The sequence below is a fragment of the Nelusetta ayraudi genome, unplaced genomic scaffold (genome assembly GCF_046127955.1).
Source record: "Nelusetta ayraudi isolate G7.1 ecotype Tasmania unplaced genomic scaffold, CSIRO-AGI_Nayr_v1 ptg000052l, whole genome shotgun sequence".
Lineage (NCBI taxonomy): Eukaryota > Metazoa > Chordata > Actinopteri > Tetraodontiformes > Monacanthidae > Nelusetta > Nelusetta ayraudi.
Window position 1 is genome coordinate 6,015,001 of NW_027466102.1, and position 18,430 is coordinate 6,033,430.

At 43.5% G+C, this 18,430-nt stretch overlaps 1 protein-coding gene across 24 annotated transcripts in view; it reads right to left on the reverse strand.

Moving 5' to 3' along the window:
- Positions 1-18,430, reverse strand: part of afdna (afadin, adherens junction formation factor a) — an 87,551-nt gene that overhangs the window by 57,976 nt on the left and 11,145 nt on the right. For 17 of the 24 annotated variants that reach the window (XR_012928318.1, XR_012928317.1, XM_076037804.1 and 14 more), the window contains exons 2-5: positions 3,709-3,904; positions 3,456-3,568; positions 2,396-2,553; positions 2,074-2,234 (exon numbers count right to left, since the gene is read on the reverse strand). Coding sequence is in view for 22 of the 24 variants with exons in the window: in XM_076037804.1 (XP_075893919.1) it covers positions 2,074-2,234; positions 2,396-2,553; positions 3,456-3,568; positions 3,709-3,904 (628 nt within the window). In the remaining 2 variants the exon portion in view is untranslated. The remainder of the gene's footprint in view (positions 1-2,073; positions 2,235-2,395; positions 2,554-3,455; positions 3,569-3,708; positions 3,905-18,430) is intronic. The other 7 variants (XM_076037799.1, XM_076037814.1, XM_076037816.1 and 4 more) reach the window with 3 other exon arrangements.

Consider the following 18,430-nt stretch of genomic DNA (forward strand, 5'->3'; position numbering starts at 1 on the left):
TCTATGACTTTCCCAACCTGTAAGCCGTGTCAATCAAAGCAGAGCTCAAACGATTAAATGACTTGAATCAATTTTTTTTTAATATTCTATTACAATATTCCTAAATTGAAGCTTTGTTTTATCTATTTTGCGGTCGCTAACAACGGTGCTGTCGAACCGTTGTTTGTCATTTCCAGACTCGTATCACATTTTCTGGACTTTATTTCACCTATCCAAATAATGGTTCAATTGAATTGAGTGAAGGAAATAATTAATAGAATAGATTAATTGATTTTAAAACATAAGAGTTATAGATGGTTGCAGCTCTAAATCTCTGATTTACGATTTTTTTATATTGGTAAAAGCTTAATATACTGCCCATATATAGATAGATAGATAGATAGATAGATAGATAGATAGATATTTGGTTTTCCTATCCATAGAACAGTTCTTTTCTATATATAAGAATATATAGCAAGAGTCTTGCTCCCAGCTAGCTGCCATCTCGCACCACCATATTTCTAAGGAAGCCTGGTGTGGACAATTCAGCCTGCCAGACAGTGTGCTTTGTATTTCGGGTGACTGCTCGCAACTTCAAATAAACTAACAAGAAGAAGGCGGACAAGGTTTCCAGGTTTGTGTGCGCAGGCCACTGTAGTTCACTGGCAAACTCAGGAGGGGAAGTGTGGAGGGGAGAGCGCTGAAAACACACTCACTTCATGTTGATTTTATCATTTCTTTTACTAATACAGTGATGCGACCTGGATGGGGCAGCAACAACCCTGTGTGTCAAATGCAAAAGATGACATTTGCATGGCCCCCACACTGGAGTCCTCGGCGAAGCAGGCCGCACTACTAGCGCCATTATCCAGAATGAGTCACTTCAAAATAAGGGCCTTTTGGTGAGGAGGACGTCACCGTCTGACCACAAGCCGCCCCTCGTCCTACTGTGTGCGTGTGTTTTGTCTGCCGTATACGGGCAGCGGTTAAGAGCTGTTTTTGGAGTCGGTTCAGTGATCCATCCATCTGCCTGTCTGGCGGTGCGATTAGGCAACGCCTGAGTCACGAAACCAAACCCGGCCAACACGCTTCAGTTACCGAAACATGAAATATCTTTCAGTGTTTGTAAACACGTCCGCCGGACGCTTCCCCCCGCAACGCGTGGCAGAGGATCGGCCAACACAAACACGGTGCGGGGGCTGAAGTGAAGTGAAGTGAAGTGAAGTGAAACTGCTTTGATTTTCGCTTTAATTTTGGTGGGTGGGGGGGGGGGTCTAATTTCTGCCATCCGTGCTCATCTTTGTGTACAAAGAACTGAAAGTGATGACGGCTGCCGAACACTTGCAACCAGCTGTTTCTTCCAGCCGCCCCTCACAGATTGCTGGAGCTTTGTAACACTGAATGAGAAGCAGCAGTAAACTGTGAATTTTCAAGGTTGCCCCCGTGGGTTTTCTCTGAGGTTCCCATCAGGTCTGCCAAGTGGCTGCGGAAAGCTCAGTCTCTGGACGAGCGGCTTGGGCCGGTGCCATTTGTTGAGGTACATCTTTGCATGATGTCATTCCATTTACTTCAGGCAGCTCCGCTTGAGTTTTTTCTCTATGGCGTGCGGAACATGAGGGCGGGAAAATGCTAAAAGGTCCGTTTTGTTGTGCGATTTCATAATGTCGAGTCAGTTGCGTTCAAAGTGCATAATTTGATCTTTGCTAACGATGCTAAACCATGAAAGGAGTTCATCATGAATGATGAAAAAAAAAATAAAACCTAAAAGTAGTAGAGCTAGAAAAAAGATGAAAAGCGTGTGTAACTATTGGCACTAAGTATTATAAAGAAAAACCATACAATAGTAAATATGACTTTTCTTTTTTAGTTGATATAACAGTGTAGCACACAACATTAAAAAAAAAGTTCTTCACATTTTCAAATTTGCTATTTGACATGATGTGATCAACACATGTAAGACACATCAAAAAAAAGAAGAAGAACCCAATAAAAAAAACAATGGGGGAAAAAAAAAGCTTCTTCATGACTGGAAAGTTTTCGACCGGTCAATCTCGCCTGATTTTTCTGAGCGGAGTTCGGGCGGAGTTTCAGTACCTGAGTCGGGCCTCCCGTCGCTGCTCATGAACTCCTGCATGCGTTTCTCCAACTTCTGCTGGCGCCGCCTCTTCATCACCACCTCCGGGTTGGAGATTGTCCTCGTGAAGCTGGTCTCCGGCATGTCCTTGTAGACCTCGGCCGCCAGACGACTGTTTTCCCTGGAAAAAAAAAAAAGAATGAAGACGATGACGTAAAAAACGATGCGGGTGCGCAATTTAAAGTCAAAGCTTCAATTGGAGGCCTTCAGTCTTTTTTTTCGTTCAGAGCTTCAAAGTGCCCGCAATCGAATGAGACGCTGGAGTGGGAGCGTTTTCATTACCCGTCCTCCCGGTTGAGCGCTTGCTCGTCCCCGTCAGGGATACGGGCAAACTCCTTCTCCCTCTTCTTCTCCTTCTTCTTCTCCTTTTTGGACAAGGTCCTCTTGAAGTTCTGAATCACTCCATCCTTCTCCTTTTCCGGTCCGTTACTCTGACTCTTCTGGCAGAAAAGGGGGTGAAATGAACAATGCCCATTTAGATGCACAACGTTTAATAATCGAGCGATTCATTGACATTGATTATTAACTTGGAGAATGAAGTAGCTTAAATCTTGAATCTGGCAACATTTGAGACAGCTGTGCCTGATTAGCCCATTTCCTTAACTGAGGCTTATGACCACCACGGCTGGGTATCAAAAAAATTGTATATATTTTTTATTTGTTTCGGACCAATTCGAATAATAACAAAAACATATTGCAACTACAGCACAAGACTTTTATTTTCCATTCCACTGGTGATTCAAATCAGGATTTCCTCCAAATCAAGTTACTCAGATTCCAGCTCTTTGCCCCAACATCCTTTTGTACAAACGCTGAATTTAGCTTTATTTTTGATCAACCTTTATGAAGTGGAGCCACTTTTTAGACGTCTTCGACACGACTCTTAATTTTCACTCCAACGTAAACAAAACATTGCGAGTGTCTTTCGTCTGCGCCTCTCTAATATGAAAGCCAATCTCCAGGCAATCGTGGCACACATGTTGCTTATTTGCTTGCAGATGATGTTGGATTGCAGGGTTTGGCATAGTGGGTTGGATCAGAGCGTTTCGGTCGCTCCCACAGATGCATTGAAGTTCGGTGCCCAGCCCTGCCTGTGAAGTGCATGGTTCGCCATGGCTTTTTGGTGCACAATGATCAATGAAAGTGGCAAACGTTGGAACAATAAAGTCGCCAACTTTGAATGTGACATTTCAAATGAAAAGAAAATAGCAAATTTGTTTTTCATTTTCGGGGTGAAACGGCACAACCTGGAATCGAATTCTCTTTTGGAATTAATAAAAGGAACGGACAAGAGAGTTCATGATCAGGGGTCCGACGGAATGGGGCGGGGGGGGTAGCTGACCTTGGGAAGGATGTCGTTCTCGTTCTTCAGGACGAAGCGGCCTTCTCTGTCATCTTTGTTCCAGTTCAGCTGCACGACCAGAGGCTTCTCGTCCAGGTCTAATTGACGCTCTTCTAACGCACAAGACACATGACACAGATTTACCGATTCATCTTAAGCCAAATGTGACCGGGGGTTGTTATTAGCGTTTTGGCTCGGCTGAATTTCATTTTAACAAACCAGTAAAAAAAAAAGAAAAAAAAAGAAAACTCACCGCCGCTGACGTGGACCTCATAAAGGGAGTATTTGGGGGACGAGAGCATCCTCATGTCGGGCCTGAACTTCTCGGCTAATGTCTCGATGACGTCCTGCGTTGTCGCTGTGCTGGACACCCTGATGCACTTGGTGGCAAAGTTGCCTGCGACCCGGTCCTGGAAGTAGAACCGCATGACGCCATGGAACTCCAGATCCTGTTGGTGAGACGAGTGGGAGACGCAGGGTGAATATTCAGTTGCGCACACTTGAATATTGAAGTTGAAGTTAAAGTCCCAGTGATTGTCACATCCCGAAGGATGCGAAATTTGTCCTCCGCATTCGACCCATCATCCCCTGAGGGAGAGCGGTGGGCAGCCGCAGTGCCGCGCCCGGGTATCATTGGGTGATCTGACCCCCCAGTTCCAACCCCGAATACTGAGTGCCAAGCAGGGAAGCAATGGCTACCATTTTTACAGTCTTTGGTACGACTCGGACGGGGATCGAACCCACAACCTACCAGTCTCAGGGCGGACACTCTACCACTAGACCATTCTTATTTTTCTTTTTTTTTTTATGTAATTGACAACTTGATTGCTATTTGTAGGTAACATCTTCATGATTGTACAACATGTTGGATAAGAAACGGTTAGCTTAAAAAAAAAAATATCTACACTCAGTCTGTGGGTGCAGCGTTTTTATTAATGTATTGACTCTTTCCTTCTAAGTTTCCTATGAGACAGTAGTTCTTTCTAGGCAGCGGCGCTTGATCTGATACGACCTTATGTAAACATAAGATGAACCCACCCGCCTACTGACGTAGCTTTGATAAAGCGAGATGATTGCTGGCAATATTCGGCACATTTTCGCTCAAAAAAACCTCACGCGGCTTATCGGCGTGATTGGGGTGAATTGACAAAAAAAAACCTCATCACAGAATGAGTCCCATGCGGTGAAAATGCTTGCTAGCATGAATCCAGGTGCAGCACATCTCTAGCTGCGTGAATTTCATTAAGACAAGCTATCTGATGTAACATCATGACACTGTACAACACGAGTAGTTTTAGCTTAGACAGCAGCTATTGCCTCGGGTACACGTCCTTCAATGACCTTAACCACATACAACAGCAGAATATGTGATGCACATATTAGCATAGCGGCTGTGCTAAAAAACAAGGGTCAGAGGCAAAAGATTTTTCTGTATGTGAAGTTCAAATATCCTGAAGACAGAATGTCGCGCCGATGACGTCAACAGACCAAATTTATTTGTTGGGCTTAAAAAGAAGTTGATGTTGATTATTACAGAGATTGTCATGGCTTGGGCGAGGGAGAGTGCTGGAAAAAATGATTATTGTGGAGAAGATTGGTGTGGTTTTTGACAAAAGCTGCAGGACAAACCCTAGTTTAGAAGGACATAGCTGGTAATTTACTGGTCCGGATGCTCATTTTTGCTTTTGAAAAAAGTTTACAACTGCGCAACAGGTTAACAGCAAATCTAACAACAAGAGTCGAGGTCAGGTTCATCTGTTCTAGCCACCGGCTTCCACATTTAAAGCCCTACTCCAACATACTTTGTTACGCCACAGACTGAACTTCCTGGACTGTCCAGCAGCTTGGAATGGCTTACATCCCCTTCACTCCACTTCACATTACAGCGAGTGTAGTTTCAATACGCAAAGGGCGGGGCCGGTAACGTGCGCGAGTCGTGATTCAACGCTGGAATGTGGGTCACTGAGAGTCGACCATTGTCAACCTTGCGCAAGCGACGATAGCGGTTACTGCGGAGACGCGGGTCTACCTCACCGGCAGTGGTGGTGAATCAACGCGCTGCCGAGCACAACTTCACTCCGGTGCGGTCAAGTACAACCGCCTATTGTTCAGGTTGAGTGCAGCAGCAGCCACCACCACTACTACTCCCCCATAACATGGACCCTGCTGTTGAAGAACAGTGACAAAACAGCCTCTGTTTCCATATCACTGGGATATTTTTTGCATTACATTTAAAAAAAAAAAAAAAAAAAAAAAAAAAAAAAAAAAGTTTGCTAGCTAGATTTGCCCAGTTTATTATTTCTATTAATGGTTGTAGCCAAAATGCAAACCCAATGCAATAGGAAGAGCAAACTATTGTTCATTATTTACATTATTTTTTGTTCAGTCGGAGCCAGTGGTGAGAATGTTTTGCCAGCCCAACCTTTCCTCAGTACCATTTTCCAAGTTACATACGGTACTCACGAAAAGTCAGGTTTGTTGCCTTTGACTGGTTTTTATGTAAAATGTTAAAAGGTTACAATGGTGCATCATGGAATTTGGGTGTCTAAGTAGAAGCATGCAACGGCCATGTCTTCACCTCAAACTACTTATCAATACAGGATGCAACATTCAAGGTCGTAAAACAAAACAAATGTCAATGTCTCAATATCATGAGGTGTTGTTAAGGTGTTGTCTTGGTCCCACAATGTCAAAATGTGAGAATTGGACCCGACATTTGAATTTGTGACGTCTGCAATTAAGTGATTAAAACTTTGAAGAGGAAGACTTGTGCATTCAAAAGTTCACAGAAGGTCAAATTAAGTTCACCTGTCAAAGGTTACAGTGTAGGGAATAGAGATGCAAATTATGGATTCATTCTTTAATCATTAGTAGATTGAGCTTATTGATTAACGATTAATTGATAAGTGGCAATTTTTCCTGAGAACCTAAATTTAACAATGAAAAATGTCGTCTAAAACAAATTACTCATCCTTAAATAATGTTGAGGGTCCAATGTGTGTTTTTTTAAGGTTGTTTAAAAGTAACTTGTGCTGGGTACACAGGTACACACCACAGCATTTAACAAAAAAAACAATGTAAAAAAAACTAAAAAAAAGAATTGCGAATTCAATTTAATCGATTAAATTCTCAATTGACAACTAATCGATAATCAATTAATTCTTAACATCCCTATTACAGTGCATTTCAGGTGCATCTCTGCATATCCAGAAGTTCATATCTGGGTTCTTATAATGTAACGGAAACGATATGCATGTCTTTACTTTTCAACTGCATGGTGATGACACCTAATGATTCACCCCCTTAAGGCAGCATGGGTTAAACATTTAGTGCTGTTCAGTTTTATATTGCTGAAGGGCAAAAAACAAGAGAGAAAAAGTTTGTGGGTTAACGATTAAAAACAGTAACCAGCATGCCGACTCCACACTACAACTCTGGACCAGTAATCCACAAGCCACAAATGTGGTAATCAAGGGCGGGACTCCACTCCTCGAAAACCAAAACTATGCAAATGGTGTTTACGTTACACCCAAGTATGTTCCTTATTATGATTTTTTTTTTTTTTTCCGCTGTTGTTGATTTAAACAGTTTGACAAACGCATCAGGGTGAGATTATTTGGGTTTTATCGAGGACAGCCAATTGAATTTCTGCTGACAGAGTAGAGTGAACGCAGCAAAGTGAGGGCTGTCTCACTGTGGGCGTGCGTGTAAGGAAAGCGCTGATGTGGACGAATCAGAAAAGCGCGCAGACGTCGCACGATGATCGACATCTGGAAAGTTCACGGCGATCGAACGGCAACTAAGCCGATCATCTAAAACCGAGTCAAAACTTGACCGAGGGCTTATTGTTGGAGTCTTTGATGTTGAACTATTTCTGTCACCGACTGTTAAATCCAGATAGCCAACATGAAACGAACAACTCTTCCTTTACATCTAGAGCTTACCGACTCATCATGTGACTGGTCACTCTGCAGGTGTACCAAGAGCAGTTTCATACTATTATCCAATACTATAAACCATCTGATTTAGCAATGCTATTCACCTTTTCGTGACAATTGTACTGACCAGAGTAAGTTCATCTTTAAAACCCAGCTCATAATCTCGTTAGACTCAAACAAGCACTTGTATTTGTTTACCTCAGTGGATTATGTCACCAATCTGCTTCCTTTATGCTCTTGCTTCACCCCCCAAGCAAAGCTTTGCCGAGAATTTAGGTAAACAGTGCTGGCTCACAGCGCAATACAACAAGCAACAACGACCATCAGAATCGCGAAAACAGACAAAGCATCAGCACAAGTGGGACGTTATTGTTAGAGTGAGGAGTTCTCTGGCTCTTGCATTCCGAATACAGAGTCAAAGGGCCATGAACTGATAACAGGAGTACAAGTGTCTTGCGGATTCACAATTAATATTTGCAGTGATCTCAGCCGCAGAATTCCTAACTAATGCATTCTGGCAACAGAAAACACTCTTTATGAATTTGTTTAAAAAAAAAATTAAAAAAAATACCCAAGCAGTACTTCACTTGGGGTTGCACTGGGTGTTCCTGCGGTTCAGGTTCCGGGTATATAATAAACAATGACATTCTTGTGTTGGCGTTACTTTTCTAGCGCGCACCTCCCCAACGCTGAACCAATCTGCTCGAATGCAATGAACAGACGCTTCGTCCGATCGCCTTCCAAGTTTCGCCTGCCCTCCCCAAACATTTTTTGGGTTCTTCGCAAGATGTATAAACCAGCAAATCCAAGGCATTTAGGAAATATTCCATCCGGCGTGACAGGTTAGTAACAATCAAACATTTCTGCTGGATAGATAGCAGCTAATGGATAGCAGAGAGTGATAACCTAGATAAACATTACAGGGATTAAAAGGAAATAGATTATTTCTTATCAATACTTTAATGATGACTTATACAACTCGTGTTTTGGCCAATACTGACTCAATGCCTCAATGATTACAGAACCATGTCCTAACCAATAAAAGGTGGAATGTGCACTTACATTGTTGATACAACTGTTTTAAACGTCAGGATCGTTCATCTGTGTGGATCAGGGCTGCACGATATTCTGATAATTTATAATCATTGCAAAATCAACATGCGCAACATAGCAACTTGAACTGCAGTAATGTTAGGGTAGAAGGTTGCTGAGACGTAAGAGTCTCTGTTGGGAGTCTTCAAGGAACCGTCTGCCATCAGTGAGGTCGGTCCACTGTTGACAATATAAACTGTGTGGCTTTTTGTATTTATTGACATGAACCATGGAGAGTCGTGCTGCCATTGCGTCACTCGGCACACTTGTGCACGCGTGGTAGTGCACAGCCCCTGTGTGACGGCTTCCTTACTATCACTGCAGTTAACTGTACAGCGACTCCGTTTAGACGGCCTTTAAACAAAAGGTACTGTTACTTATTAATGCGAGACAAACTGCAAATCGGCAGGTCTGACGTATCGCAAGATGTTCACGACAGGGCAGACAGCAACCAGCTGAACACTGAAGAATTGTGTCACTTTTCACTGTACTGACCAACAAAAGAGCAAAAAAAAAAAAAAAATCTAATTATGTTGAATATTTTTTCTCAGACCTCCAGCAATGTGGGAGGGCAACGTCCCACTATGCATAGTAAAATAAAAAAGGAACCTATTGTATGTGTTTCCCTGTGTAGTATACGACAGCTATCTAAAGTGAAACAAATTGTACGATAAAAAAGACAAAAAAAATGACTACATGCAAAAAAACATCCACAAAAACCGACGTGTGTATGTGTGGGGGGTCATGGGGTCACTTGGTTAATGCCGGCAGTGCAGTGAAAGCTTACTGCGTGGAGAGATAACCGCCCTGTCCTGATACTCTCTGACCGACACCTCGGAGTCAGAGGTCTCCCAGGGCAGAGGTCGAAGGTCACGCCTGCGTTCCGATGGGAAAGTGAGTCAACTCCACTCGCTGCCGGTAAAAAAGCACGTCCCACCTGGTGCCGGTGCCTCACATGCTAGGTTTCCGTTGTGTGTGTGTGTGTGTGTGTGTGTGTGTGTGTGTGTGTGTGTGTGTGTGTGTGTGTGTGTGTGTGTTAAAGGGTAAGAGAGCAGGGAACTGAACAAAGAGGCTGTAGGTTTCCACCCTTCTGTTCCTTTGTGGTTTGTTCACTGTTAAACGTTTTCCCTCAAACAACTCAAAGACGTTGGAATATGGAATATTTGAGGGTTCGTCAGTCTTCACAGCATCTGGGATGGAGAACGCACTGGACGCAGTAAAATATGTGGAAGCATTGCTGCCGTCGCAGGAACAAAATACGTGTTTTTCAGGGCACATGCAAAAGAAAAAAAAACATCCCCTGTTACTTGTTGCTCTGTGTGCACTGTTGCGAGCCTTGGTCTAGGTCAGAATGTGGAATGGGGGAAATTAAGCAAACATTCCTCTGACATTGAGACTATAACAGAACCGTTGAATCAGCACTGGGTGACAGGTGTCATAATCAGCAGAAAGTGTGAAAAGCAAACTCTCAGACAAAGAAACTTTAACAACTTCTTTCCTTGAATGAGGTTTATTATTAAATGCCATGTTCGGAGCACTTCATCATTTACAGTCATCACTTTTACCACACGGATCAGTTACCCGTCTCCACACTGAATGTCTCCCACTCATTCATCACTCCTCCACACCTCCAACAGCGAGCCTCTCAAGACGCTCTTAAGTCATACTACTTACAGGGTATCTGCAGTGTGCGTGTGCGTGTGCGTGTGTGTGTGTGTGTGTGTGTGTGTGTGTGTGTGTGTGTCCAAGACGGGGGAGGGGTCCAAAGGTTATCAGGTGTCGAGGAAACTAACCAGAACTCTGTATCCGAGCCTGTCAGAGCAATTCGGGCGGCCAGTGCGATACTTCAGAGCTAAAGTTAAGCTACCGAACACGGCTGTGTGTCGTTTCAGTCCCCTGCCCAGGTATGCAGACTACGTACAAGTGGGGATGCCTTGAAAATCAATACGAACAAGAATCGGCAATACTCTCTTTAAGAACTGGAGTAACGGATGCCAACGTAAAGACCGATGCTAGGACTCTGCCCAAACTGATGGGGGCAGTATGCATGTTTCCATCCGGCACGAGGAGGTGGTGAAGAAGAAGGATGACGTAGTCAACTCCACTAACACTATTTTTGTCAGACACGTAGGAATTTTATTTCTACATTACTTATTTCGACGTCATTACTTCAGAAAGAAAACAAGCGTAGCCCTTGCATAATTACGACTGCCGTGAAATATTAACTGCTAGCGCAAAGACGGGGACGACGAGGGTGTGGGCTAGGTGGGCTGGATTAGTTGACGTAATCGATTACGTCGACAACAAAAATGTGTAGATGAGAACCTGACGCGATTTAAGTAAGTAATAAAATAGCTATATCTCATCAGTTTGACATGAGTCAGAAAGTTTGCCCACCCCTGGGTTGAACAGAAGTCCAAACAGGTGCTTAAAATACGAAGACGATCGTGACTAAACGACTAATCGAAAAAAAGATAATCGATAGATTAGTTGACAGCAAAAATAATTGTTGTTTTTTTTTCACCAGTGCTGCACTTAAATACTGGACACCTTAAATGAAAAAAAATGTGCCCCCCATACAAAAAAAGCAATGTGGGTCACAGTTGGACTGATCCTACAAGCAGAGTAGACCATTATGACTAAAATTGACAACAACCAAAAAAATCACTGTACTTCGCCACAGTGTAGGGGGGATATTAATGGCTCTGCTTTCCTTCATAAATAAGATCAATTTAAAAAGAAGGGAGGAGAGGACTTCTGTGGATGATGGCTCTCTGAGAGCGAGAACAGATTCCAGCTGCTGTGCGTCATCCTATTCCCCACATAAACACGTGTGCGCACGCACACACACGGTCCCTGAGTCAATATTGTTGCAGCCCCACCTGCAGAAACATGAGGGGATTCCTCCCCTAAGCCCGCGTCTGAAGCCAGCGAGACCACGGCCTTTAAACTCGGACTTGGGGAGGGAACATTCGCCCAAAATCAGATCCCGGCACAGACATTTCAAAGAAACCTGTCCTGCCGACAAAGCGAGTACAAAGGGGGGGGTGCGCAGAGTACAAGACAGAATCCACCACAATCACATAAACCACAGGAATTACTTTCCTCTTTTGTTGAAAAGCCATAGGATGCAGGACTCGAGGGAGATTATTCGCACTATTCAATCTCTTACTGATGGATAAGAAAATTCCGTAAAAAGCTGTTTCATGTTTAGTTTTAAATCTGGAGGGGGAGGCACTGAGAAGGCCCCCAAGCGAGAGACACGCGAGGAAATGAAGTTGAGGTTGTCTGGGAGTCAATCCGAGTCAGGAGCCGCAATTACGACGGTGCGGTATCAGGAAAAGCTTGTTGTTCGACTGTACTTCCTCCGCCGCAAAACCAACCTGAATCACCACAGAAGAACAACAAAAGAGGGGTAGCCGAGGTCCGCTGTCCAGTTAGTGGGAAACAAACCCTACGCACAGGCACATTTCCTCCACGTCCGCAAAGAAAAGCTCCTTTGTTCCAGGTGAGTTTCTGCTTAGGTATCGAGCCGTCCAGCCCCCACCCCCCCCTGCCCCCCATCCTCCCTTCCCACCGTCCCGACTATGACAGAGCAAGGCATTGTGGGGAAGGGTACGGTACAAATGGCCTGCACTTGTTGGCGACTCCAGGCCACAAATCAGACTCGCTCGCTGCCACGGGCGCAGCAGGGATGAAGGCTGGCAGCGCTGTCCTGAACGCGTGTCGGCCGGCGATAACTGCCACTGCAACACCATCAAACAGCTGACGTCTGTGTGCGCAGCCTGAAAAACATCCCTCAGCTGACACCGTGAATATCATAAAGCGCAGAACCAAAGAAAACCTGACACCCATGTACAATATAAATACGTGAGTGTACAGGTATATGTATTTCTATGTGGACAAATATTTTTGCAACTATTTTCAACAGCAAGAGACGGTTGTAAATAGGGATGCACCAATACCACTTTTTCAGTGAACAAGTAGAGTAAAAGTACCAGCATTTCAGAACTCGCCAATACTGATACAGAGTACCTAATAAGGCCTTTACACATTATTACTATGATTGGACAATTTTTGGACGATCAATATACTCCTGGTCTTCTTCTCTAGTTTCAATTGCAAACCCTGACAGCTCCAACAGAAGGCCTGGCATAAGTACTGCACTAGTTTCGGTCATTTTTGGAGGCGACTTGGAGTGCTTCTGAGAAACGGGCCGTTTCAAAAAATACCTTCTGTGTGTGCAGTTTAGATTGCAGCGCTCCTTCACTTAAATCCCCTCATGGACTCTGTCGGTACCCTCCCTCTCTCAAGCGTGCCAGCGAACTACAGTGGCCAGCGAGTACAAACCTGAATACCTCATCCACCTTCTTGTTCAGTGGCTTTTTTGAGGACGCGAGCAGTCGCCCTAAATACGAAACGCACTGCCAGGCTGGCTGAATTGTCCACACCAGGCTCCCTTAGAAACATGGCGGTGCAAGATGGCAGCTGGGTGGGAGCAAGACCCTTGCCCTATGTATTTTCTTAAATACATACTAGAACCACTCTAAGGGTAGGAAAACCAAATTACTTTTATTGTACTGTGAGTATACACTTTTATTTATGTATTTATGGGCTGTGTGTGTGTTCATTTTTTAAACAATACAAAAATCATAAATTTAGACAGATTTTACACACGGGACCTTCAAAGCTAATTCTAAATAAAAGCCAATGTTTCTTAACTTCAGAGCGCTCCTATGAGGGAGTCAATGGTATTGGGGGACTGATAAACACATTAATTAGGCCAAATACCATGGTGAAGGCTATTACTGAATACCACACACAGAATCGCCCCTCCTCCTCCACACACACACACACACACACACACACACACACACACACACACACACACACACACACACACACACACACACACACACACAGTTAATAAGTAGAGGCCCAGTCTACTGACCATAACAGAGAAGCCATTGTTTTTCAGCGAACATCACCAATTCAGCACAAAGTTTAAAACGCAAAAAAAACAACATGGTTTGGGGTTTTCGCTATTCCAAGTGGGATGTGAAAATATGTTGGTGCTTTCAAGTCTCTCTCTTCCCAGACAGTCACTAATTAAATAAAGCCCAGGAAATGTAACAATGTGAGGGCTGCGGTTTAATTTGACTTATTATTCCAGACATTGTAATAAGAGCTATTTTGCTTTTGCGAAGGGAAGCAAAACATCAGTTGTGAACATCACAAACAGAATGAACTATTTCAATAATTAGTGAGAAACAAAAGTCTTGCAGTTTGATTTAAAACAGGTAAGCTGAGGGGGGTCAAAGGAATACACATTTGTTGGAAAAAGAAATCGGCACAATAACTATTAGGAAATAAACATAAAAGAATTGTTTGATTGATTGTATGTATGTATTGTTGTATGTACTGTATAGAAGAATGTACAAGGAGCTAGGTTCTTGCTCCCAGTTAGCTGCCATCTTGCACCGCCATATTTCTAAGGTAGCCCGATGTGGACAATCCAGCCAGCCAGACAGCGCGTTTTGTATTTAGGGTGACTGCTCGCTTCCTCAAATAAACCAACGAAGAAGATGGTGGATTGGGTCATTAGGTTTGTGCTAGCTGGCCAGCGCAGTTCACTGGCATGCTTGAGAGAGGGAGGTTGAGAGGGTGAGCGCTGCAATCTAAAATGCAACCACCTGATCCATTGTCGCAATACTCGTACCAAAATCAAGTCAAGTTAAACTAAAACTATGCCGCTCACCTATAAAAAAAAACAACTTTTTGTCTAGAACCTGTGGTAAATAATCCACCGGAGTGGAACAGGAGTTCTTAAACTGTACCGGCTAACTGGCAAATTCCTGCTTCCCGTTGGAGCGTACCTGGATTACTTGCTAAAGAACATACACGCTGGTCCCTTTAAGAGTCATTCAGACATCGTGTCTTAGCTCCAGCAGAACCGCTCATGGCACAAGGCAGAAGCTAACAGGATAATGAGAGGAAGTGTTCACTTCTGCTCCATTTATTGCTATTTTTTTGCCCTCATTCCCAGTAACTACAAAAGAAGAGATAAAATAGAGGCTTCGGAAAGAAGCAAGAAAGGTCACATATGCTTCTGGGCGCGTTGGCAAGCGTCTCAGTGTGTGTGTGTGTGTGCGTGCATGGACAAGATCAATAACAGTCTGAAGTGGTTTACAAGGGGGAGGGGGGACGGCGGCTGTTTGGACACAGCGCCTTGTTATGAGAGCTTACTGGAGTGACACACATACATGTGTACACGCACATACACAAACAGACAGACAGACAGACATGCACACGTGTGCAAAAGTGTGACCTTAGCTAGCAGTTCTGAAGGACCAAACGTGCAGAGAATAAAGAAGAACTCTTAAAGAGTGCGGTGCACGGTGCACGCTCACACACACACACACAGACACACACACACAGGGTGAGGCACTGAATTATGCAGGTCCGCCCACATTGCTTGCTCACTCATCCCATCTCTCATGCGGTCCTGATGTGACATTGAAGCGCACGCCGTGTGGGATGAAGGGGTTGGGAATGACTGACCAGCAACACACTCAGCAAGTTCAGCGGTAATCGAGCAAACGCTGGGAAGTGCGAGAGGCCCAAATTAGCCTCTTTTTTTTGTTTTCTTTTTTAAATAAATAAATGAATAAATGAATGAATGAATGAATGAATGAATGAATGAAAAAAGTTTTGATTATTTTCCGTACATCCAATGCCACAAAACTGCCAAGTTTAAGCTTCGCTGACAGGAGTTAATGTTGCCTTGGGTCACAGTGAGATCTTCTTTCCCCTGTGAACTTCGTCGACTTGAATGTCATTTTAGAGCTTCTGCTACTTATTAGTCTGAGGACATACTGTTATTTCTAGAGCTGGGTATCATTCAAACTTTTGATACCTTGGCTTTCCGGATTCAGAACGATACTCTCGTTGATGCCAGCAGGCTTAAGACCAACAAAAATACACTGTCGTCACAGCACAAAACTTTAATTTTCCATTTTAATGGTGATTTAAATCAGGATTTCCTCCAATTCAACTTTGTTGTATTCCCGTCCCTTGCTGCTACACCCCCGGCACAAATGTGTCACTTTTGACTTTTTTGGCATGAGGCTAATTTTCACTCGAAACGTGACGCCTTTGCAATTTGAAAGCCAATCGCTTTGACAAGCGTACGCAAAATGACTGACTCACAGATGCCAAGATGGTTAATGTATCAATATTCAATATTCAATAGGATCGGAGTAGTTCGGTTTGTGCTCCAAATGTATCAAAGTACCACTGATGACTTGATATTTGAAATATACCCATTTTTAAACGTCACGTATGGTGGGCAGTTATCCTTGCTACCAATAAAGAAAGTTTCCGCTTTTCTAATAAAGCTATGAAATGTCAATAAAGAGGATGCTGTACATTGGACACAATATCTGCCAGAGGAAATAATATTGAATAAAACGGTTTATATGAAACGGTCAAAAGAGCCGAAATAGAAAAATAAGAAGGTTCTAAATAGTGAAAGCAGAACTGGGAATTGAGACCTTCAGTAATGGGCCACAAAATGATCTGTGCAATAACATGTTTCCAAATCAGAACGTCCCTATTGAAAATTTGCATCACTCTGGTCCACAGCGCACCAATAGGTGCTTGTCCACTTCCTCACAGCAGTGCCTCTCTTAGGACACGTCTGTGGCTCACGTGGTTGAACTCAGGAGCAACCCGACACTGATGGGCTACTGAAAAGTGCTATGGCAACCATCTCATAGCTGGGTTTCGGGTTGCGATTGGCCTGGTGTGATGGTTGTAGCCATCTCTCAGGTGTCAGGTGGACAAACAAAAGGGTGTTGTAAGCTAACAATGCTACCGCAGCTAAACAGTGCCGACTGTGACACACTGTTTGGTCAAACAAAGGGACATTGACGATTAATTAAGTATTAAAATGCTACTATTTTTCACATATGCGTCAGTGGGGTGCTTTCCACAACTGCGTTGCACATATGCATACAATGGTGGGGAAAAGTTTTTCGACACCTCGTGCATTTGTGACGGACTGTATTGCGCTAAAGATCAGCCTGAAGTCTGCAGGTGCAGTTTATTTTTGTGCAGTCACCAACATTCGCTGCTTTGAAAAAAAAGCTGCAGTTAGCGAGCAGCTTAAAATATGCTGATACCGTGTAGTGTTGAAAAGAGTGAGCTCAGCCTACGCAATAGGCTTTTTGTGAAGTACAATCTTGCCTTATCATCACAACTGTGCAAGTCCCTTAACCTTTGAAACCCTGTTGTACATGACCACAGCAAATAGGGCAGTGGGTTAAGTGCCTTTAAAACATTTAGGATCGGAGAGATTAAAGAATCGATTCATATAGGTATCAACATTGTTTGATTCACAATTTTTTAATTCAATGTTCTACTAAAATTGATTTTTTTTTTATTTATCGTAATTTCAATGTTTCATTTTTAGTCTTAGTTTAAAGGCTATAAATATATAGAGATAGAAAAGACATAGTACGTGGTCATCATCAACTTTTTCACATGGTCTGGTGTTTAAAGACAACTGATAATCGCAAAAAGAATCGCAATTTAAATCAAACTGGCCCTCAAAAAGATTGTAAAAGAATCTAATTGGTAGAAAAGCATAAAGTCCCAGCCCTTTACAACTCCTATGGCATTAAGCAACAGATACATGCTGTTAACATGGTCTGTGAAATGAATAATATGACTGAAATTGACTGAATTTACTGGTCTTGAAAACAAGCAGCAATCGCAAGGTCTCAGGGAAGACTTTTAACTGGCATTGAGGAGGCCTAGAAATAACCTGACGAGTGCTGCAGATATCCTCAGAGTGATATAACCAATGCCACAAGTATCCAAATCACCAGATGACATCATCTGGCAGTCACTGTACCCACCGAGTGCAGTTTGAAGAGCTCAAAAGAGTTTCATTTCTACATGTGCAGAAGTTGCAGCGAGGAAAATGCTGCAAAAAGCGAAGTACAAACGGTGGTTTGGGCTTCAGCCCGTTTCCTTTTGACACGTACTCAGACCACGCAAAACAGACAAGCATTAGCTGGACTTTACGGTCATACTAATACATATTATGCAGTGGGATGCAAGCCGCAGGCTCAGGATTTTCTTTGTGCTGATGCATAGAAGGAAAAAAAAAACGGCCAAACCCTGAACTCAAGTATGCAACGCCAAGTCTGGGCTTTCATCAACAATGTTAGCCAAACTAACACATCATTGCCGCAACGATGTGTGCTTTGGAGTGCTGATGTGTGCGTGAGTGTTTGTGTGTGTGTGTGCACTGAAAGTATTTTTATTTTTTTTTTCAAAATGGGTTGGACAGTCAAGATCAACAAATATGAAAGGGTGGAGCAGTTTCTAGGGAAGTCCCTGGCCCACCGAGGTCTCCCACACATTGTTATTGCGTGTTTGGGTTCAAGTCGCTCCACCAGGGCCCCTACAGGCAGGTGGAACTGCATTGAGAAGGGGCGCGGACAGGGTGCAGCTCCATCGCCGGGGAGTTCTAACAGGCGGCCGCTGAGAAGACGAGAGTCAAACTCGCAAGAGCGAGCGGACTCTTACGGGACGGGAATTAAACTTGAGGCATTTGCACCTGCTTGCAATTTCTGGTGTGGATGAATCTGCTCCCACACATTGTATAAAGAGAGAAAAAGTCTCCGTGTGACGACTATCCTTCGCTCCCAACAACGTTCAAGTTCACCTGGAGTCCCTGCTGCTAATCACCCGAGAATTGAAAATATAACATTCACCCCTGTTCCAGGGTAATCTTGATTTGTATTGACTCTTTACATGTGCAACTGTCCTATACAGAGATTCATGTAGTGTTAAAATCAGGGGCTTCAGTAACGTAAATCTCTAAATTTTACATATAATTAAAAAAAAGAAGAATGAAAAGATCCAGTGAGAATG